The 22,820-nt window shown below is 44.5% G+C and overlaps 1 protein-coding gene across 1 annotated transcript in view; it reads left to right on the top strand.

Moving 5' to 3' along the window:
* snd1 (staphylococcal nuclease and tudor domain containing 1) overlaps positions 1-22,820 on the top strand; it is a 137,283-nt gene that overhangs the window by 110,246 nt on the left and 4,217 nt on the right. Inside the window, exons 18-22 of the mRNA XM_042078130.1 lie at positions 2,374-2,518; positions 9,704-9,827; positions 11,311-11,380; positions 12,854-12,967; positions 14,349-14,552. Coding sequence (XP_041934064.1) covers positions 2,374-2,518; positions 9,704-9,827; positions 11,311-11,380; positions 12,854-12,967; positions 14,349-14,552 — 657 coding nt within the window. The remainder of the gene's footprint in view (positions 1-2,373; positions 2,519-9,703; positions 9,828-11,310; positions 11,381-12,853; positions 12,968-14,348; positions 14,553-22,820) is intronic.

Below are 22,820 nucleotides of genomic sequence, written 5' to 3'. Positions count from 1 at the left end.
GTGTTGATGGGGCTTCGCTCTTACAGGGCTGAACACATTCTATTGGAATTGACACGCTGTCACCTTTAATCAGTGTTTGGGATGTCCCCCTCCTCTTTTCGTTGTGTGTGTGTGCGTGAGCGTGCGTGCGTGCGTGTGTGTGCACGAGAGAGAGTGAAAGAGAGAAGAAAAAGAGTTTTCTTTAGGATTGTGATAGAATAGCCCAGTAAAGGCACTGCCTTCCCTAGCCCATCACCTGAATGCTAAGTGCTACTTTAGTTAATTGCTCCATGGTCACCTGAGGCCAGAAACTGTGTTGGATTGCAGTTACGATGGGGTATGCAAGACTTTCAGTAGCCTTTCATCAAAAACATTAGCGGAGTCCCGGAAAGGCACCTCTGCGAGTATCACTCCTCATTATAATAAGCACGCTGCAGGTCTTCCCTTGTAATAAAGTGTCTCATTTGCTCTGTATGTGGTGTTTGGTCTGAGTAGCATAAATAGATTATTCTGGTCCCTTGACAAGAGCGATCTTCCCTCCCTTTAAATTTGTCATCCATTTGGTGCTGATAGAATTGTGCAACACTTGGCCTAGTGAAGGTCAGAGCTGCATCTGTTAAGGAAAGACCCTCATTTTTGCCAAACCTTTCAAACTGTGGTTTGTTGAATCTGGAGTTTGCTTGCTCCCTCTCTCCCGCTCTCTCTCGCCCTATCTCCGATTCTGCATATCTCCATTTGGGTGTCGGCACACTCATTGCAGTTCTGGCTGCAGTAGTGACTGAGCAGCAGCAGCCACACCTGCGCTCAAGTGGAACAAACAGGAATGGTTGGCTACTCAGGGAAGGTCATCTGCCTCAGGCAGGACAGAGTTTGTGTGTGTGTGTGTGTGTGTGTCTGCATGTGTGTGTTTGCAGTTAGGAGTTATTTGTGTAGGGTTTTTCAGAATTGTTATTGCTGTGGCATTAGGACGCACATGTGTGTGTTTCGGTGTGTATTTGTGGGGTTCGCTGCGGCGGGCGCTCATGCCCTTGCCACTGCGGCATGCGTCTGCACACGTCAGAGGTCATTCAGCCACTGGGTTTGAGCATCCACGGTGACCAGCTGTGCCAGAGACGACATTGTGATGGTCACCACCATAATGAATGGTGACACTATAATCTGTGTCATTCTGATTGGCCCTGCCTCTCTGATTAAAAGCTTCTCTGTGCTGCAACATTGCATTATGGGAACAAAATGTAGCAGATTGGTGCTGGGTGCAGAGGGCTTTGGGCAGAGCGCTGCTGTAGCATGGCTTATTTACATCTTCATTAACGCTCCATAATCTCTAAGCGCTTATTTGTAGGTTTCTCATTTATTGCATGGCTAGGAGGTGAATGATTAATTGCAATTGTGGATGGTTAACCCAGACTTTTTGTCAAATGTGATGTGGCAAGGTATTTAAGGCTCAGTGTTTGTGTCACTTGTACTGATAACACAAGATGTTTATCCTGGTGCTTTGCCTCTGCAGCAACAAGGGTAAAAACATAGTGAAGTCCTCTTGGAAATGTCTGTTCTGCCCAAATCTCAGACTTAATTAGTTTATACCAATTCTGTATGAAATATGTATTCCTACTTTACTTGTAACAAGGCTATTGAAACACTGGTATGAATGGCAACACCTGACAGTGAGTTAGTTTGGAGACCGGTTCAGAAAAGGCTAGTCTGACTTTCTTGAGAGTGACCGAAATGTTGACAGATATTTTTATAATGGTGGTGAAGTTGTTAACGCTGGTTGATTTTGTGCAACAATTGCTTAGCTGGTCGGCAAGAGATGTTGTCCACTGTCTGTGGTTTTTCTTTTGTTGCCCCAAGCTCCACTCTTTGGTGTAATGAGCCCGCTGCCCGTGTCCTCTCTCGCGGAATGACAAGAGAATCGGGCAGCGGTCCCGCATACAGTGCTGTAACTGAAAACCTCACATCATTCTAGTCATTCTAGCTGTGTGTTCCATGTTCACACTTAAAACATTCCAGTGTTTATTGACATTTAAATGGAGAGACAAAGTGACTCAGACAGAGTTGAGAAATATTGGCTGTGCCATTCAAACAATGTTGTTTCAGTAGCACAGAAGAAACTGTTGCAATTTGATTGGCCGTTAACTTCAGATATCAACAACCGTTTGCCAGAATCAAGGGTGGCACCTTTAATCTAAAGTCAGTGGCTAGCCTTGTCGATCCCCACCTCAGACATGATCAGTTTTTACCACGGTCATGGCAGTGTTGATGCTTGCTACCTGACTGGAGGTTTCATTTCTTCTCTCCATGTACGGCATATTATGTAACTGTACATTGCAGTTAACTAATACCAGCATGTCTAATTATTCTTAATATGCCTTTGTGTCTCTGATTCCGTGACAGATCTGGGCCAACTACGAGGACAAGCCAACAGAGGAAGTGGCAGCTCTGCAGTCGGAAGACAAGGAGCGGGTGGCCAAGTACCGAGCCGTATACGTCACTGAAATCACAGATGAACTGCACTTCTACGCACAGGATGTAGAGACGGGTGAGTTCTACTGGCTGATCTCCTGACCTTTCAACTTTCATTTGTCGCTGCTATGCCATCTACTGTACTTGCAGAAGGCGTGGCTTGTGTTCAGCAGGAGAAAATAAAATCATTTTAGCTGCTCAGACATCAGATCCATGAACACTAAACTCATGCTGACTAAATACAGAGTTTTACTCATCATATGAAACACCCTTTGGCATATTTAACTTTGTGGAACAAGGTCACCTGCATAAGGAGTGAGCCTTCACAAATGTTTATAACTATTCTGTTAGTTCAAGGGCATGGTTATGCACTAAATCTGGGGTTGAGTTATCCATTTGGACACACCAAACACGGTCTCTCATGCATAGTCCAATTTGGAAACACAGCAGGTTATGTTTATGCAGAGCTGTAAAAGTGTCTATGAGGCTAATTTTTTTACATTTAGCTTGTTGGTTAATATACATTAATTCATATCCATGTGAATCCAGTCAGAACAACATTGCTTTTGCAAAAAAAAAACAGATAATTTTGAGAGGTGGGGCTAGATTGTATGTTGACATACTTTATACAGTTCATGTATTGCCCTTAAGTAATTTGAATAATTAAGGGTCTTCGCTCCTGTCTCAGTTGTAGTCTACTTTGACAAGGCCACAAAATCGACTTTCGTCAACACTTAATGCGTTCTAATGAGATAATTAATTAATTTGCATTAATTTGGAACCAATCTCAGTCTTCGGTTGCCAAGAGCGTGACCAATCCCATCACATTAAGTCCTGCTTTTAGCTGTGGATAACTCAATGGAGCAGACCTGCAGGTGTTCAAGAATGCAGTTATTCCCCCAAGTACAGCCCTGGCTTTTCCAGTCTCCGCGTTCCTGTCCGCTTGATAGGAAGTAGTGATAAATATAACCATGTCTGCTGCAAATCATCACGTTTATCTCGTAGTGAAAATGCCCAATAGGCCGACGGCATTCACCCGAGGAGATCAAATAAAAAAAGGGGGTTGGGGTTGGACTGCCCTATGTGTAGCCTACCTCATTCCGCAGTCAATGTTTCTTCATTGTGTATAGTGTAACGTAAGTATTTGACACTTACAAATTCAATGTTTAACTTATAGCCTATATTTTTTAATTTTTGAATTCATGGAAATGGAATTAACCAGATTATGTGAAATTACCCAAATTGTCGAACCCCAGTATCAAATTACATCTCTGCAAATGTTGAAATAATACAAAGAATCTTATCATTGTCTAAAAAGATTTTCCAATTGACAACAGATTTTGAGGTTGCTATATTGCCCAGATTGGAGGCAAATAGCTGGCAATCAAAAATTGCTGTGTGCTATGCCATGTGTGATATGAGGGTCTCAGCAACATGTTGCAGACCACGACTAGATTTCTAGCAAATAACTTTTTGAAAAGTGGTCGTTGTTTGTTATTTAAACAAGTAATATGTATGCTGATGCTGTCCCTGACACTTCTCTGATACTGCAATGCAGTTCAGTTGGTGTTGGGGCCTTTGCTGATTTGGCAACTGTGTCAAGCAGTTCTTGTCACTGGGGTTTAAAGTTGGCATAAGAATGTTGCCTAATGAATATAGCAGTTTTTTTTAATCAGGTCTCTGTGCACATTTTCATCACCCTGCTTTTAAACCAAGCAGATTTTTCTCACCTAATGAAATCAAGTCTTATGAACCTACCCTGTGTCCAGAGAATTTTTAAACCCTTTGAAACCCTTTTTTCCCACTGTAAATATGGAACATCAGATGCTTTTCATTTACTGTTAACTCTCTAGATAGATAGATACTATTATTCATCCTGAGGGAATCTGTGGTTTTTGAACACAGAACACACACACACACACACACACACACACACACTAGCAGAAGTCGGAATCCATTGCTGCGGTGCCCGGAAAGCAGTTGGGTTAGGTGCCTTGTGCTGTTCAATCGCTGGCCCTGCCCACATTTGATTGAACCAACCACCCTTTGGCCACTAATCTGATTCCCTAACCAGTAGGTGAAACAAGTGTGGAATAGCTGCACACTGGAAAAGCTCCCAAAATGTAGCTAAAACATGTTGTTTGACTATCTGTGTAAACACCTAATGGTGCACCTCACCCTGGGTGTTTGTTTCCCTGTGGTTGTACAGTACATATGTTAGAGATATTGAATTCCCCCTTTGCTTTCCTCGATAGCTGGTGTGTGTTCATGTTGTATGCTTTTTCTCCTTTGCATTTTTTCACAGTTATAGGAACATCAGCTATTACCAACCGTCCCGTATTTCCAACCTCTTACGTGTATGTGTCACTTAATATTCATTTCTATACAAACCAAGACGACGGATTCCTAAAGAAACGCAAGCACTCACACCATAAGTTTATCTACATTAGCTATACCAAAAATTAAATTTTACCGTGACTCGAAGAGCTGTAAACAGTGTTTAGTGATGTGACAGTTGATGTGCCGTGAGAAAGGTTGGGAATAGGCACCCACCAGCCCAGCACTAAACTGTGAGCGTGGTAAACAAAATCGGATATTTCAGGCAGTAAAAGCCCCTGTAAGAACCAAACTAGATTTTGTTCAAATCTACACACCTATGGCTACTGAAAAAACGTAAGGTTCATTTATCAAATGTTATTTTGAAGTATTAAAAAACATTTTTGTTTTAGAATTTTCGAACAAAATTGTTGGTAATTGGCACGTTTACGATAAGTAGCTCACAGGAAAGCACTATCCACTATCTAGTGTTTCACGTTTTTTAACATCGACCCAAAGAATCCTAGGCTACACCATCTACAGCAGTCACAATCAAGCAGCACTGATAGTCCTGACTGATATTTGGAGCCAAGGCACTATGTACACAGAACGGAGCATCGCAAATGTAATTGCTTAAAATGTGATAACAGCTGCAGCCACAAAACTGTGTCTAAGCAGGTTACCCAATATGAGGAAAGGAGAAATGTTTTCTTTTTTCCCCTACACCAGCACCTTTTTTTCAGGTCAGCACTTCAGCTGCATACACGGCAAAGCACGTCAACTCACAGGAGACCCATTGTGTAGTTAGATCAGCTGGGAGAGAGCTATTATGCACCCTACCTACAAACTCATTCCTTTGCAAAGCCTGACGAAATTCTCTTATTCACAGCTGGCCACTCTTTGGATGCTATTAGCCAAAACACTATATGTAAAAAAAAAAAAAAAAAAAAAGCCCTCCCTTTTATTTTTTCACTGCTGCATCTAACCCAGTATGACTATGTTTATCTCTTGCAAATGCAAGAGATGCCAAATGCAAATGCTTTGTGCTGGGGTTTAATTTTAGATTCTGTTGCAGCACTATTCTACTTTTCTTATGCCCTGCACATTGCAGGGCTTTAGTCTTTTGTGTGGGCTGAGAGGCACGACAAGTGGTACAGTAGTGGTTTGTTCATCACACTATGGACTGCTTTTGAAAATGACTCTGTAGAGCCTCTCAAGGAAAACATTATAAAAACAGATACCAAGCGAGTATTGTTAGCCTATACAAAGAGATTCCTTGTACATGTCTTTGCCTCACTTTCCTTACTGTAAATGCACATTTATGCCATGGTCTTGGCATTTTCACTATCTTCTAAGAACATCAAATCACAAATCACACACGGTTCTGATTTACCATGTGTGTAGTAATGAAGAAAACAGCCTTGATGCAGCATTAAAGTATCTGCATTAGTATAGAGTGCTCTTTAAATCTAGTACAAGCTGAAACTCTGGTTTGTCAGAGGAGTGAAAAATGTGGAGAGAACAAAACGGATAGTGAGCGAGAGAGATAGTGAGCGAGAGCTTCGTATTGGTAATGTATGTACATGTGAGGTGTCTACAGTCTCTTCTCAGTTCCTTGACCTAATAAATGATTCCACCCACACTCTTGAAAGGGTCGTCAGCAAATCTTATCTCAATGAGACTCGATGTCTTAACACATCAGTCAAGGTTATCGTCAGACAACCAATCTTCAGACTGTTAAGAGGAGTATTCAATTTGGCAGGAAAATTTGAATATTTTGAAAAGAAATATACATTCCATTGAGATTATGGCTAAATATGTAATGTAATACTTAAGAAATGTTGATGGTCTTATCAAGCATGTTGATTTTTATTCTCTTTTATTAATTATTTCTTGCTAGATATCCAGAGATTGTATGCCTTGAATGTACAGCCTCCAGTAAAGAGGTCTGAAACTATAGTAATTGAAGTTGGATCCAGGGTTGTGTCCTCTACTAGAGTGCAATGACCTAGAAGGGCGGCGGGGGGGGGGGGTCTTAAGGTGCCACACCTTCCACCATATGGTTTGGACTTGGTCCTGTCACCCCTGTCGTATAAAGGAGTACACTACACTCATTTTTGGAGCCTTCTGGTTTTATTTCTTCATTTTCGCAGTTACATTGACTACATAATTACAGGAAGATCTTTCTCATGATTAGTTTTTCTGTACTCTTGAAAAAGCAGCAATGTCAAGCGTTTAGGTAGTGAACCAGTGACAATTGAGTGTGTAAAAACAAAATTGATATGGTGACCTATTGCGATATTTCACTGGCCCTCATTTACAAAACGAATGTATGACATAAAACAGGCGTAGGAAAGGTGTATGGTCGTTTCCACGCAAAGCATGGAACACTCTCCATAGTGTAGCCTCTTACGTTGACACATTTGATGATTTAGGATACCCATCATGTGGACAGAATTGCTTTCGTCAATAAAAATAAGTTCATTTTAGAAAAGTGCTAGTCATGAATGATGCGTTTTGTTTTCTTCTGCACAAAATGATATGCTATCCTCCAACCTGTCACCAGTGTTCCAAGGACATAATTGTTTTTGCAGGGAAAAGTGGCATGCGTCGTCGGTTTTGTAATAAATGCATTTGGAAGTAGCACATGATGCATTCTGTGAAGTCTGTTAGGCTTAAATTCCTAAACTTTCCTGATTTCCTTTGAAGCCACTTTTTCTGACTGCCAAAACTAACTGGTTCAGCTGGCTTCTTGATGTCAGAAAAATTTTACTTTTGGACATACTGTATTACGCACCTCCATGCTGTAAATTCTTGGGGCGGAGCCTCTAAAATTATAATATATATGGGCGTGATATTTCAATTACTCTTGTTTTCAACACGTGTTCATTCGTACGCTGGACTAGGAGTTACACGAATGCTTCATGAATCACATGTGAACCCTGTCATAAGATGATTCTTGCACTCAAATCTGCACTGGTTTCTACGTTTGATTGATTTCAATTGATTCGTTTGATTTTTTTTCAGACTTGGGACCGTTACCACCCTCCATCTTCATGTCTAGAGATGCTGATATAGTGGTAATGGGCATGAAGCACTATTATAAATGGCAGTGAGAAGACATTCTCTCAAAATAAGCTTACAGTTACTGGCTGGAATTGGAGTGTTCTATGCATTTTCTCAGTTACAAACTGTGAAACTGACACAATTTAGTAAAAGAAGACATCATTCACGGGCATTTTTTCTTTGTCCGTTACACATAAATTGTGATGTGTTGTTGAAGGTTGTCTCGCAATTTATCAAGTATTGCAGAATCTCTGTATTGTGATGCCATTGTAATGTGGGCAGGGCAGCTGTGGTGGTATAAGCTTAGTATTGTCAGTTACTCAGTTAGTCCCACCCATAGTTACATACAGGGTTCCCACGGGTCATGGAATTCCTGGAATATCATGGAATTTTGCAAAGTCTATTCCAGACAGGGAAAAGTCAGGGAATGTTATCATTTTGGGGGCAAAGTCATGGAATATCAGGGAATTTTGTTGTAGCAGTTTAAAATTGACTTGCCAAAATACATTCATACAAATATTTGCACGGAGAACTGGTGTATCTGGTTATTTGCTTTACTGCCTCCATGAGTATCCCAACATTGTTTATTCAATGCCCAATTATTCATCTCCCACTCTAAACAGTAAAATATTCTTGAACGCTATACATTAGTAAGTATAGTATAGTAAGTCATGGAAATTAATTTTTTTTTCTGTCAGGGAAAAGTCATGGAATTTTACATTTGACTGGGAACCCTGTACATGTATATATTGAGGCTGATGATGGTCTGCTGATGGCTGTGATTGGAGATGTTTAGTATAGAGGTTTGCATTCTAGTAAGTGCTTTGCTCCAAACTCTGACTGCCCTTGGACAGTAACAGAAGGTCTCATATTAATTAGGTTAAATGAAGAGTCTCCATTAAAGCTATATATAGCATTCTGAGGAGTCCCTCACATCTTATTTATTATTTAATGAGATCTGCAAGACTTAAAGTGGAGCACAGCAAGGAAGCCGGCAGTGTGGGGGAAAGCACTCTCTGCCTAGGAAAGCAGACTCAAACTTTTTTTAATTAGATTAATAAATCAGAGATGAGACTTTAGCTGTCAGCCTTGCTAGAACATCCCATCACTGGCGGAGAACAGTACAAACAATGCCACTGGGACAGTGCAGGTCTACTGGTCTGCCTGCGTGAAAACGCCTTCTGCTGATTCAGTATTATGTCTTTTTGTACACTGTGGCAAAGATTGGCCTTCATACGCACTGCTTCATTTTCCTATTCCTGACGTTAGGGTTAACAGACCTAAAGAGATGGAGTGTGAAAAATCACCTTGGAGGACAATAGCTTTAAGCTTTGCTTCAGTGCAGCAGTGATCCTCTCACCCGTAGAGTGGAGGTGAGCATTTGAGTTTTAACCGAGTGTGTCTCAGTGCTCTATTTCCAGTGACACTTCCACCCACAAAGAAATCAATGGAAATTGACTGTCAACAAATCACTGTAATTTCATACAGGCATTTTGCTAAACTAGCTTGAGTAAGCGCTCCACACTCTCCATTGCCATCAAGCCTGATTGCCACTGAATTGTTGTTGCTGTGAGCCTGTGACTGGCTTGTTATTGCAGTTATGGGAGCAGGCTTAGCATGGCATATCTGGTGTATCTGCAGACTTGAATATTAGTGCCTGCATTTACTGTAGCGGCGCTTTACTTATTGGTTGACAGTACAAAATATTATTGTGAGCATAAGTGACTGATCATGAGCAAATCTAATTTTCTGTGTCCCTTTTTCACTCTCTCGCTCATGCACACACACACACACACACACACACACACACACACACACACACACACACACACACTGCTGAACCTGACCCTTCTCTCTTATTATGTCCTCCTTTCACCAGGCGCCCAGTTGGAAAGCCTGATGGAGACCATGCGAGCCGAGATTGCTGCTCAGCCACCAGTAGAAGGGTCCTATGCTCCGCGCAGGGGTGACTTCTGCATCGCCAAATTTGCTGATGGAGAGTGGTGAGTTCACGGGGCAACAGAACAGTCTGTAGAAGGGGACTAATAGTCATTTCTATGGAAGTCACAAGTCCTTAACCTACAAAAGGGAAGAAAATATAAATGGCCTGTTGTAAAGTAGAGATGAAACATGGGCTGATGGTGGTTGTATAAGCAGGCTAACTGCTGACTCTGGGGCATATTAGCACCACACAGCTGCTGTCACCATGGGAATCCCAGCTGTGCCTTGTGTGGTCTGTCTTGGGCCAGTTGCCTAAAGCAATGCAGTTAGCATAATTAATTGTTGAGGATATCTACACTTGCTCTTTAGTGGGGATGTCTATGAGAGAATTAGATGAATCTTCCCTTTACTTTTTTAACTTTTCATCAAAGTCCTTGATCTTATGATCTTCTGACATTGAAACATATGAGTAATTTTTCTTTATAAAAACATATGTAGTCTCTTTTGGCATTCAGGGTAACGAATGCAACATTTTGTCATTTAATTGCTGTATTATGTTTTATTCCTCCCGTTGGAAAACGAGTGCCAGTTACTTTCACTAAACACGGGTGACTGAATTAAACAGGGACCTTTTAAACTGAAGTCAAACCAGAATATCATGTAGAGCACCTGACTTTACAGATGGCTGGACACTGGGAATTCATTTGACCTTTTTTACATCTGAAGATGACATTGCATATCCAGAAAAGAGATGATTTGAGTTTGAGGGGAAAAAAACAAGACTCTGGTTAAAGGGGGAAAAGAAGTGCAGTCTAAGTTTCCTCTTAAGCAAACTTCAAAGTCATTCAGTAGCCCTGTCATTTACTAGTGAATATGTTTCTCTACTTTTTCATTTACTTGTGATCACTCATTCTCAGCTTCATTTAATGGAGTATGTCTGGGGTCTGTCATAGGATAATAGGAGCTTTTATGCTTGTTTTCTCCTCTACTCTTTTTTTTAATTAATTACTGTCCTGGCAGGAGACTTCCATTCGAGGCTTATTGAATGTAGTGAATGTTTGAAATAAAACCGCTTTGTACAGCTGGCAGTCCATAACTGTGCTGTTTGGCCTAATTTTCTGTAGCATTCACTTTCCATCCGCTCTGTCTTTCTGCTCCGGACTCCTTTCTCCCTGCTCTGTGTGCCACCTACAAAGGGTGTGTTTTCACCCTTGACGCCCCAGTCTGGTCCACATCATTCTCATGTCATGTGTATCATGTCCTGAAGAGTCGTCCATGTTTATGATCAAATAATTTTGTTCAGTTGGCAAAGAATATATTCCACCATGTACAAGTGAGGAGACTTGACATGGGTCAGTCATTACAACCAGCCCCCATTTTAGGGAGTGGAGTGTAATGAAGAGCACCTGCTGGCATGTGGTTGTAATAATCCCCAAAGTACACATTTACAAAGGCACCTGCAACACATCCCCTAGGGACAATGTTAAAAATGTTTTCTAGTTAATTTCTTGTTCAATATCTCACTTCACCTGCATTTTCCCCAAGGTACAGAGCCAGAGTAGAGAAGGTGGAATCCCCTGCCAAGGTTCACGTGTTTTACATCGACTATGGCAACGTGAGTGGAACATGCAGTTCTATATTTGTCTCTGCAAGCGCGGAATGGAAACGGTGTCTCTGTCTCTGTCTGCATGTCTCTCTCTCTCTCTCTCTCTCTCTCTCTCTCTCTCTTTCTCTCTCTCTCTTTCTCTCTCTCTCTCTCTCTCTCTCTCTGTCTCTCTGTCTCTCTGTCTGTCTGTCTCTGTCTGCATCTCTCTCTCTCTCTCTCTCTCTCTCTTTCTCTCTCTCTCTCTCTCTTCATCTCTCTCTCTCTCTCAGAATCATGTTGGGAAAACTGCTTTTAACAAGGTTATTTAAGAGTTGATGGCTTTCTGTGTGGTGGGATGAAAGTGCTGGACGTGCATTATGTGTTTTGTCTGTAATGTCCGATTTTTTTTGTAAGCTCCTTGTTGAAAAATTATGCAACAACATGACTAGATATTTTGGGGGTTGCACTGTAACACCTCATAATACAAATACATGATCTGTAAATACAGTTGAAGTATCTCCTGATGGCTTTTGGGTTGTTCCTATTTAATGATCCAGCATCTTAGATTTCCCTACAGTTATATTTCGTACAGTTAACTGTGCCGTGGGACTCTATGGTGACCCCATAGCAAGAGGCCTTGGGCCCGTCTTGTAGATGTGATGCTCCTTGGCATCCTTCTGAGCTACAGCACGTCTCTTCTCCCGGACCTCTATCTCTCTCTTCTCTTCCCTCATCACAACCTTTACTGTGTTCTGCTGAATCTCACCCCATAAGCTTTATCACACTCATGTCATCAAATTTAAAACGATGGTGTGGCCATTGCCATATATCTACTAATTGCATGGTCTTTTGGTTTTAGATTTTTTTTTAAGTATGCCATGAAAATATACAGCTTTTAATATTTTTTTTTTTTCTTTTCGCATAAATCGTTCAGGTCCAGCCAGATCATTAAATGTATCCATTTTTTTAACTATTTTACATGTTAGCATAGGAGTGCTCCTCTCTCACTGTTGTCAATGATCAGGTAGGCTAATCTCCAGTTTCATGAAGGTTAAAATCTTCATTCCTTTTTCTGCTGGAGTGACTAGGCCTGTGTGGCCTGATTTTAACAAAGCAACAAACATTTGATGTAGCTAGAAGGTGGAGAACAAAAGAACCAAGTAACTATTGAATGTGGCTACTAGTTTATACAGTATATTAATCCAGGAAAATCATAAACTGTCAATGTTCAGAATAAATGTTCCCCAAAATGAAAGAAAATGGCCAGTTTACAAGCATTTTCTCAAATTTTGCAGTTGAAGTTAACTTGTACGAAACTTGTGACTTACACAAGGAGAACTTGAACAAACCCAGGGTCAGATGCACTGCTTTTTGGGTTGCTCACTGTATCGTTTCAAATCTGATTTGATTTGTTTTGATTTGTTTTGAAAGGTAATTTGTGAAGTGTTAACGTCCAGGTTGATATGCCTACAGTAATCGCGCTTTCTTTCTCTCAAACTGCAGAGAGAGACCCTGTCCTCCACACGCCTGGCTCCTCTCCCACCAGCGTTCAGCACCCGCACCCTGGCAGCCCAGGCCACAGAATATGCCTTTGCCTTCATCCAGGTGCCACAGGATGTAAGTACATGTACATGCTAATACATATAGTGGGATGTATAGTAGTTAATAGAATTATAAGTAGATGTTTTGTTTTCTGATTCTGGTGTATCTTAATATGTACAAAAAGTGTATGACTACTGCCTTTTAGTATAAATTAATTATTTGTTTCTTTTTTTTTGTATGTGTAGTTTTCATACTATTATAACATGTGAACATCAACATTGATCAACATATACTTTTGATGCACTGTCCTCAACCCATCCACCTCCCCCCCAGAAAGCTTTATGGGGCCTTCAGATACAACATGACAACAGCCCTGCTCTAAAACTTATTATTTCTAATTGCTTGCGATGCCACTCAATAACAGTTTGCCGCTACGTTGAGCAAAGTGCAGGCGCAGAGCAATTGCGCCACTCGGCGAGCTTGCGCTCACGCTCTGGTCAAAGTTCACCAATGTTCTACAGCCCTATGAGGACTACTGCTTTGCACTAAACCCAGCAACTAGCGCTGTGCAAATCACGTCCTATCTGAAAGGCCCATCATGCGTAACCACCAAACCTCAATACAGTCAGCAAATTGAGCATTCACATTAACCCCCCAATTCCCTTCCACCATAGAGCTTAATCAGACAATCCTCATTATTCCTGCATTTCCTTTCTTCTATTCATACTTCCCCCATTCTCCATCTTGGTTGGAGCTCCCCCATTCTCCATCTTGGTTGGAGCTCCCCCATTCTCCATCTTGGTTGGAGCTCCCCCATTCTCCATCTTGGTTGGAGCTCCCCCACGGCGTGAGTGTGACATGTTGACCAGGGAGAGAGAAAAACAAAAAGCCCTGTGAGGTTTTTTTTTCCCTTTAAAGCGTCTCCCTCCATCTCGACCACCCCAAGGGCAGGCAGCACTTGCAGGTTACCATGGAGACTGGTCATGATAGGGAGAGTGATGTCCGGAGCTTGAGAGAGAGAGAGAGAGAGAGAGAGAGAGAGAGTGAGTGTGTGTGTGAGAGAGGGAGAGGGAGAGAGAGAGAGAGACGACTAGAGAGCTTATAGCTTCTTTGGCTCACAGCCTTCACTAAAGAGAGATTGATTGGTTGCTTCAGACTGAAGGGAATGAGTTATTGGCCAATTTTTGAGTGTCGAGTGAATGATTGGCCCAGGGGTGGAGGCTGGAAACCTTGAGTGTCCTGTCTCTTGTGGGCATGATTGGTTTATTTTTGTCTTGTATGTTCATATCACTCTTTGTTTGGTGTCTACAAGGATGTCCCCTGTGAAGTTGAAGTGTGTGTGTGTGTGTGTGTGTGTGTGTGTGTGTGTGTGTGTGTGTGTGTGTGTGTGCAGTTTTAAGTGTGAGAGGGAGGAAAAAAAGAGTATTCCGTGCTGACCCAGTGCCGCCCCCTGCAGGAGGACGCTCGGGCTGACGTGGTGGACTGCATTGTGCGGGACGTCCAAAACACACAGTGTCAACTCAATGTGGAGTACAACGGGGCAACGTGCCCTCATGTCACTCTGCAGTTCACTGACTCCAAAGACGACGCGGGTCTCGGCCTAGTCAAAGAAGGATTGGTGATGGTGGATGTCCGGAAAGAAAAGCATCTGCAGAAGATGGTAAGATCACAGACTCTCCATGAAACTCTGAAATGCTGAAATGATATGTGTCTTCCGCAGATGAATGATCATTCCAGATCAAACGGCACATATAGATAGCATTAGCATTCCCACTGGGTTTTCCATGACTGCAAAGTCCTGTGTTCCCTGTACATCCACTTGACTACATATTACTCCTGAATGTTGAGACCAGGGGACCCATCAGTGCTGTTTGCTCATTGGTTTAGAGGCAGTCCAGTCCACCGGCAAGTCACAGACAAATGGCCCACCGTTTTTACCGCTTATTTCTTTCAAAACACTTTATTCATTCACCTATACTGCCCTGCAAAGCCAAAGTGCAGTAACTGCATTTTTTGTGAAATTCACTTTTTTACACCAATATAAAATGCCATATCCTCCGATCAATCTATCAAAATCTCATTAATCTACTGAAACATTTCCTGAAGATATAGGGATTTTCATTTTCCACTATCTGCTAAAATACAGTGTGAAAGACAAACATCTGTTAAATATATTGGGCGTCCAAAAACGGACCAGTAGCACACTACTCCTAGTAGGACGCTGACCGAAGTCCAGTGGTGGTCCAGTGGTAGCAATGTATGCTAATATGATTTTGCTACCTTGTGAAGTGAATACTGCCAGCATTTCTAGTATGTAAAATGGAGGATTAATTTACGGCACACTTGTGGTTAAGGTTCTATGTCAATTCTAGCTACAACTAGACGCATCCACTCATTTTACCATTACTGGTTCTAAGGAGATGGTTGCTGTGGTCAAAGCCTAGCCTGAAGGCAAGTCAAGAGAAATATTTGTACGTTAATATGAAAAAGCATTTGTGGCAACACTAAAGACCACACTGTCCTTGTGATGCATATACGGCCAAGCATCTCACTGTGTGTACTTGTGTTTGTAAAATCCCTCCCAGCAGGCCTATTGACGGCAGCCATTTTAGGGGGTTATGAAGCACCAGTGTTTTGCTCAGTCTCATTATGCTAATTTGGCTGCAGACCCATGGTTAATGGGAGATAAGCAAATGGGAATGTTGATTGCTGTGCCCTGGCATTTCTTTAGAATGTCTTGTCACATTACACACACACACACTCTCTCTCTCACACACAGACACAGACACACACACACACACCATGATTTGCACAGGCTTACACACAGTACAGGTGTTGTAGCTCTCCCGCCTCATGTCTGTAGTGGCCCATATTTCCACAGTGGGAGCCCTAAAGCTCCAGAGGGCTGCTCCTCTGACTGGGGAAGGCTCCAAAGTGGCTGCTTAAATACTACTCTCCCCAACTCTCAGGGGGGCGTGTAGCAGATGGCCATATGGAGTCTGTTTGTTTTCCCCTTTTCATGGCCATGTTCATTGGTCCTGTAAAACATGCCACTCCCCCACGCTGTTCTGGATTTTTCTCTCTTGCTAGTTTCAGCTGATCTGACGCCTCTTTCACACTTAGGTCCACTGTGAGCTGATATGGGCGGCGGTAGTGTAGCGGCTAAGGAGCTGGGCTAGCGTGCAGTAGTGTAGCGGCTAAGGAGCTGGGCTAGCGTGCAGTAGTGTAGTGGCTAAGGAGCTGGGCTAGCGTGCAGTAGTGTAGTGGTTAAGGAGCTGGGCTAGCGTGCAGTAGTGTAGTGGCTAAGGAGCTGGGCTAGCGTGCAGTAGCCTGTAGGGTGGTGGTAGTGTAGTGGTTAAGGAGCTGGGCTAGCGTGCAGTAGTGTAGTGGCTAAGGAGCTGGGCTAGCGTGCAGTAGTGTAGTGGCTAAGGAGCTGGGCTAGCGTGCAGTAGTGTAGTGGCTAAGGAGCTGGGCTAGCGTGCAGTAGTGTAGTGGCTAAGGAGCTGGGCTAGCGTGCAGTGGTAGTGTAGTGGCTAAGGAGCTGGGCTAGCGTGCAGTAGTGTAGTGGCTAAGGAGCTGGGCTAGCGTGCAGTGGTAGTGTAGTGGCTAAGGAGCTGGGCTAGCGTGCAGTAGCCTGTAGGGTGGCGGTAGTGTAGTGGCTAAGGAGCTGGGCTAGCGTGCAGTAGTGTAGTGGTTAAGGAGCTGGGCTAGCGTGCAGTAGCCTGTAGGGCGGTGGTAGTGTAGTGGTTAAGGAGCTGGGCTAGCGTGCAGTAGCCTGTAGGGCGGTGGTAGTGTAGTGGCTAAGGAGCTGGGCTAGCGTGCAGTAGCCTGTAGGGTGGCGGTAGTGTAGTGGCTAAGGAGCTGAGCTAGCGTGCAGTAGTGTAGTGGTTAAGGAGCTGGGCTAGCGTGCAGTAGCCTGTAGGGCGGTGGTAGTGTAGTGGCTAAGGAGCTGGGCTAGCGTGCAGTAGTGTAGTGGCTAAGGAGCTGGGCTAGCGTGCAGTAGTGTAGTGGCTAAGGAGCTGGGCTAGCGTGCAGTAGTGTAGTGGCGAAGGAGCTGGGCTAGCGTGCAGTAGTGTAGTGGTGAAGGAGCTGGGCTAGCGTGCAGTAGTGTAGTGGCTAAGGAGCTGGGCTAGCATGCAGTAGTGTAGTGGTTAAGGAGCTGGGCTAGCGTGCAGTAGTGTAGTGGCTAAGGAGCTGGGCTAGCATGCAGTAGTGTAGTGGCTAAGGAGCTGGGCTAGCGTGCAGTAGCCTGTAGGGTGGTGGTAGTGTAGTGGCTAAGGAGCTGGGCTAGCGTGCAGTAGTGTAGTGGTTAAGGAGCTGGGCTAGCGTGCAGTAGCCTGTAGGGCGGTGGTAGTGTAGTGGTTAAGGAGCTGGGCTAGCGTGCAGTAGCCTGTAGGGCGGTGGTAGTGTAGTGGCTAAGGAGCTGGGCTAGCGTGCAGTAGCCTGTAGGGTGGCGGTAGTGTAGTGGCTAAGGAGCTGAGCTAGCGTGCAGTAGTGTAGTGGTTAAGGAGCTGGGCTAGCGTGCAGTAGCCTGTAGGGCGGTGGTAGTGTAGTGGCTAAGGAGCTGGGCTAGCGTGCAGTAGTGTAGTGGCTAAGGAGCTGGGCTAGCGTGCAGTAGTGTAGTGGCTAAGGAGCTGGGCTAGCGTGCAGTAGTGTAGTGGCGAAGGAGCTGGGCTAGCGTGCAGTAGTGTAGTGGTGAAGGAGCTGGGCTAGCGTGCAGTAGTGTAGTGGCTAAGGAGCTGGGCTAGCATGCAGTAGTGTAGTGGTTAAGGAGCTGGGCTAGCGTGCAGTAGTGTAGTGGCTAAGGAGCTGGGCTAGCATGCAGTAGTGTAGTGGCTAAGGAGCTGGGCTAGCGTGCAGTAGCCTGTAGGGTGGTGGTAGTGTAGTGGCTAAGGAGCTGGGCTAGCGTGCAGTAGCCTGTAGGGTGGTGGTAGTGTAGTGGCTAAGGAGCTGGGCTAGCGTGCAGTAGTGTAGTGGCTAAGGAGCTGGGCTAGCGTGCAGTAGTGTAGTGGCTAAGGAGCTGGGCTAGCGTGCAGTAGTGTAGTGGCTAAGGAGCTGGGCTAGCGTGCAGTAGCCTGTAGGGTGGTGGTAGTGTAGTGGCTAAGGAGCTGGGCTAGCGTGCAGTAGTGTAGTGGTTCAGGAGCTGGGCTAGCGTGCAGTAGTGTAGTGGTTAAGGAGCTGGGCTAGCGTGCAGTAGTGTAGTGGTGAAGGAGCTGGGCTAGCATGCAGTAGTGTAGTGGCTAAGGAGCTGGGCTAGCGTGCAGTAGTGTAGTGGTTAAGGAGCTGGGCTAGCGTGCAGTAGTGTAGTGGCTAAGGAGCTGGGCTAGCGTGCAGTAGCCTGTAGGGTGGTGGTAGTGTAGTGGCTAAGGAGCTGGGCTAGCGTGCAGTAGTGTAGTGGTTAAGGAGCTGGGCTAGCGGTGGTAGTGTAGTGGCTAAGGAGCTGGGCTAGCGTGCAATAGCCTGTAGGTTGGTGGTAGTGTAGTGGCTAAGGAGCTGGGCTAGCGTGCAGTAGCCTGTAGGGTGGTGGTAGTGTAGTGGCTAAGGAGCTGGGCTAGCGTGCAGTAGTGTAGTGGTTAAGGAGCTGGGCTAGCGTGCAGTAGCCTGTAGGGTGGTGGTAGTGTAGTGGCTAAGGAGCTGGGCTAGCGTGCAGTAGCCTGTAGGGTGGTGGTAGTGTAGTGGTTAAGGAGCTGGGCTAGCGTGCAGTAGTCTGTAGGGCGGTGGTAGTGTAGTGGCTAAGGAGCTGGGCTAGCGTGCAGTAGCCTGTAGGGCGGTGGTAGTGTAGTGGCTAAGGAGCTGGGCTAGCGTGCAGTAGCCTGTAGGGCGGTGGTAGTGTAGTGGTTAAGGAGCTGGGCTAGCGTGCAGTAGCCTGTAGGGCGGTGGTAGTGTAGTGGTTAAGGAGCTGGGCTAGCGTGCAGTAGCCTGTAGGGCGGTGGTAGTGTAGTGGTTAAGGAGCTGGGCTAGCGTGCAATAGCCTGTAGGGCGGTGGTAGTGTAGTGGTTAAGGAGCTGGGCTAGCGTGCAGTAGCCTGAAAGTTGTCGGTTCAATTCCCGGCTTCAACCGTTGTGCCCTTGAGCAAGGCACTTAACCCCAAGTTGCTCCGGGGACAATGAGATCCCTTGTAATATAGCTGACATATGTAAGTCACCTTGGTCAAGAAGTGTCTGCTAAATGTAATGTAATATACAGTAGAATGACGGGTGTACCTGCCTATAGAGATGGAGAAAGGCTGTTTGGTGTGGTGGAATTTTATGTAATAGAGCTCATTGTAGATGTGAAAAGGTTAGGCTTAAAGCTCATTCAGCCAGCTCGGTCATTAGTTTAATCCGGAAGTCTCATCATTGTGGGTCGTGTAGTGGAAGGGCTTTGCATTTCACCTGCTCTCTCTGTGTTTTGCCCATGGCATCACAGAGGATCAGCAGAAAGCATTGCCCATGTCTGAGTCAAGCCAGAGGAACTGGATGTGCCTGGCTGCAGATGGATGTTAGCAGAGGGCTATAGGATTAAGGCTGAAGAGGTGCTGTAAACCCCCCGCAATCTGGGCCCATGCTTTTGCGTAAGGAGCAAGAGCAAGTGAATAACCTCTTTATTCTCTCATCTGTAACTTACAATACACGGCAGATTGGAGAGAGGAGAACTTTACTAGAGTATATTGAGGTCCCATGCTTATTACCAATGAGATGTCTAATATTGGATATGTTGGAGAGATTACGGATACCTAGCCAGTATGAGAATCATTCAAATGTGGCCAGATTGGATTTGAGGATTAAAGGTTTAAGGTAGATATGATATGGTAACATGCTCTGGGATTAACCTATTTTAATGTAACTTGTAGACTGTGTATTAAATGCTTCACTGGAGGTCACAATGACTCTGGTCAGGGAGAGGGCTAGCTAGACGGAGCATGGAACTCCCTCTGTGCCCCAGATCCAGGGCTGGCCATACCCTGCGGGCAGCCTGGCACTTGCAATTGTCTTTAGGGAGAGAACTGGCATTCCCACTCTGTCTAAGAGAGTGGCGTTATGCCACTTGGGAAAAGTGCCATCCTTTTGCCTGCAGTGCTCTTGGCCCTCTTCTCTCACTTTGAATCTCTCTTTCACATGCTCTGTCATTCCCCATTTCTGTAATAAGGAGCCAAGTTTCTCTCTATGATAACTTGTATAGTTTTAACTGAGTCACTTTCCACCTTTTGAAAGCAGACCGATTTATTTTAGTATTTGTATTTTAGGTATATATGGAGGATATATTTTCAAATCATGTTTATAACAATATATGAGAGATAGAGACCGAGAGAGAGACAGTCATATTCTGCTCCCCACTGAAGAAATCCATTCTCCTGATAGCTGCCATCATGAATCAGCTGTCTTCTGAATCAATGGCCATGTATTAGGTGGGAATCAATGTTTTGTGCGCCGTGCAGTTTTACTGGGCAAACACCTCTGATTTTATTACACGTGGCCCAGACCCCTGCCCCTCCATCACACAAATGGTAGATGTGCTTTTACTGCCCCCTCTTTGTCTGTCTCCCTGCTTCTGGTGTAGTGTGCTGTGGTGAACATTAAATTATTTCTCAGATTGCATTTCCAAAAGCTTTTCTTGCCATATGCACATCTGTGGTGGTGTTTAACAGTTGTGGCTACTCCATAGTATACATCTACACAGTTCTGTTATGGTAGCGTGTCTATGGATTGGCCCACAACCTGCTCTCTGCCTCTTGCACGCTTAGGTTGTGTTAAGTGACTGATGAAATTTGAAGTTTTATTAGCTTTTACAAGCTAATCATCTTTTATGAGCTAATTGCAATCAATTATACTAATGGAGCAAGCCCCAGCCTCATGGCAACCTGAACTCTTCAGGGCCTGTGAAACCAGCTCTTCAGTTGGAACTCGAGTGGAAATGCCACTGGTCTTGTGTTTCTTCTCTTCGTTTCTCCTTCTTATTATGACCACTCGAGATCGTTTTTTCCACTCTGATAGTGCTATTTGTAATCTATACAGTGCCATTATTAATGACTATTAGAATACTACGGTCATTGAGTATTGGTAATTATTATGTGCCACTCTTCAGCTATTGATAACCTCCAGCTGAGTGGAGGGAGTTGTCTTGCCATAACTGGAATTGTAATGTGTTTCCCTCAGGAGGGGGATGGTATGTGTCATTCTAGTGTAGTATGGAGGTAAGGTGCCCACTGGGAGATGTAGTTTTGGCAGATGTGTGGGAGTTGTGAGCAGAGCCAGCATGGTGGTTCACTCTAATAAGGATACAGTAATGATGAATGGAGCTGCCATAGGCTAGCACTTCACATCCACACAGTTCCATGCTCTTAACCCCCACCGCCACACCACCCTCCTCAACATAGGCTAGCTCTCTCTTTTTCTCTCTCTCTCTCTCTCTTTCTCTCTCTCTTTCATTCAATCATGGTCTCAATCGCTCAATATTTCTTTCTTTGTCTGCCTCCCATCTGTTCTTTTTCCATCTGTCTCCACAGCATTTTAGTATACTGCAGTCCAACCTCGTGTCATGATTACTGGGAATATTTTGTGATGCGTGCAGTGATAGGATCAGATAAGCACAATGAGGTCTGACAGTTTGTGTGTGTGTGGTGCTTAGAAGGCTTAAAGCCGGTAACAGATCTGACGTTGTATAATCAATGCTTCATTGTTTTGGCCACATGACCACAGATGCTGGTGGTCAGTCTCCTGACATCACATATCCCTCTCCAGAATGACCACACCTGCCAAATACATACAGCACCTCCACCGCTCTGCTGTCAGATCAACCGCAATGTCACCGCCACCACACTGTACTCTAGAGCAGCGGTCCCCAACCACCGGGCCGCAGGACCTTCCTAACCGGGCCGTAGCCTACGACATGAGTTTAAAAAGAAAAACATGCAAACTAAACTAAATTTAATTCGCAATAATGTCACGTTTTTACATGGCATAGGCCTATATGCAGTTGTTTGCATTTTGCAAGGTCTATTTTCTTACGTGTGTCTGTCCCGCCTTCAACACTTTTACATATTGCCTTCAGCGCTGCGCAGCCTCAGGTCAGCTCACTTCACTTGATCAGTTCTTGGCGAACGGTAGTGTCACACGAAGTTAGCTAAACTGCTAGACTGAGCAACAAAAAACAAGCATCTTTAGCAGGTCACTGGCCAGAGTGTTTGAGTTGCGAGAGCCGCTGCAGAGATTTCTTACAGAAAGAAAGTCACCGTTAGCTGCACATTTTAGCGATGAGGACTGGGTGTCAAAACTCGCTTACCTGTGTGACATATTCGGGTTGCTTAATGACCTCAACCTGTCACTCCAGGGGAGAATGACGACTGTCTTTAAACTGGCAGATAAAGTCGCTGCATTTAAAGCCAAGCTTGATTTGTGGGGACGACGATTGTGGGGTGTATTTGATATGTTCCAAACAGTAGTGGGGGTTTTGGGAGCGACTGAGGCATGGCCCTTTCTCTGGCAGCTGGTGCGCAATCACCTTGTTGCGCTTTCAAATGAGTTTGAGCGTTACTTCCCATCCTCCAAAGATCCACGGCAAACCAATGAGTGGGTCCGCAACCCATTTGTCAATATCCGATTCCCGAATAGTCCTAACTAACCTAACAGCGCAGGAGGAAGAGCAGTTGATCGAAATTGCAAATGACGGTGGTCTTAAGAGTGTGTATAAGGAAACCTCTCTGGCGGGTTTTTGGATCAAAACCAAAGCAGAATATCCCGAGATAGCCGTAAAAGCGCTGAAAACGTTTCCCACCACGTATCTATGCGAGGCCGGGTTTTCGGCAATGACTGCAACTAAGACCAAATTGCGCAATCGACTGGACATTTCAAACACACTGAGGGTGTCACTGTCTTCCATCACCCCCAGATGGAACCTTCTTGTTGCAGGGAAACAAGCAGGGCTCCCACTGATTATATTTGTAATGCAC

The sequence above is a fragment of the Alosa sapidissima genome, chromosome 22, assembly GCF_018492685.1.
Source record: "Alosa sapidissima isolate fAloSap1 chromosome 22, fAloSap1.pri, whole genome shotgun sequence".
Lineage (NCBI taxonomy): Eukaryota > Metazoa > Chordata > Actinopteri > Clupeiformes > Clupeidae > Alosa > Alosa sapidissima.
Note: the sequence above shows the minus strand (reverse complement) of the source record. Positions and strands in the feature narration are given on the sequence as shown.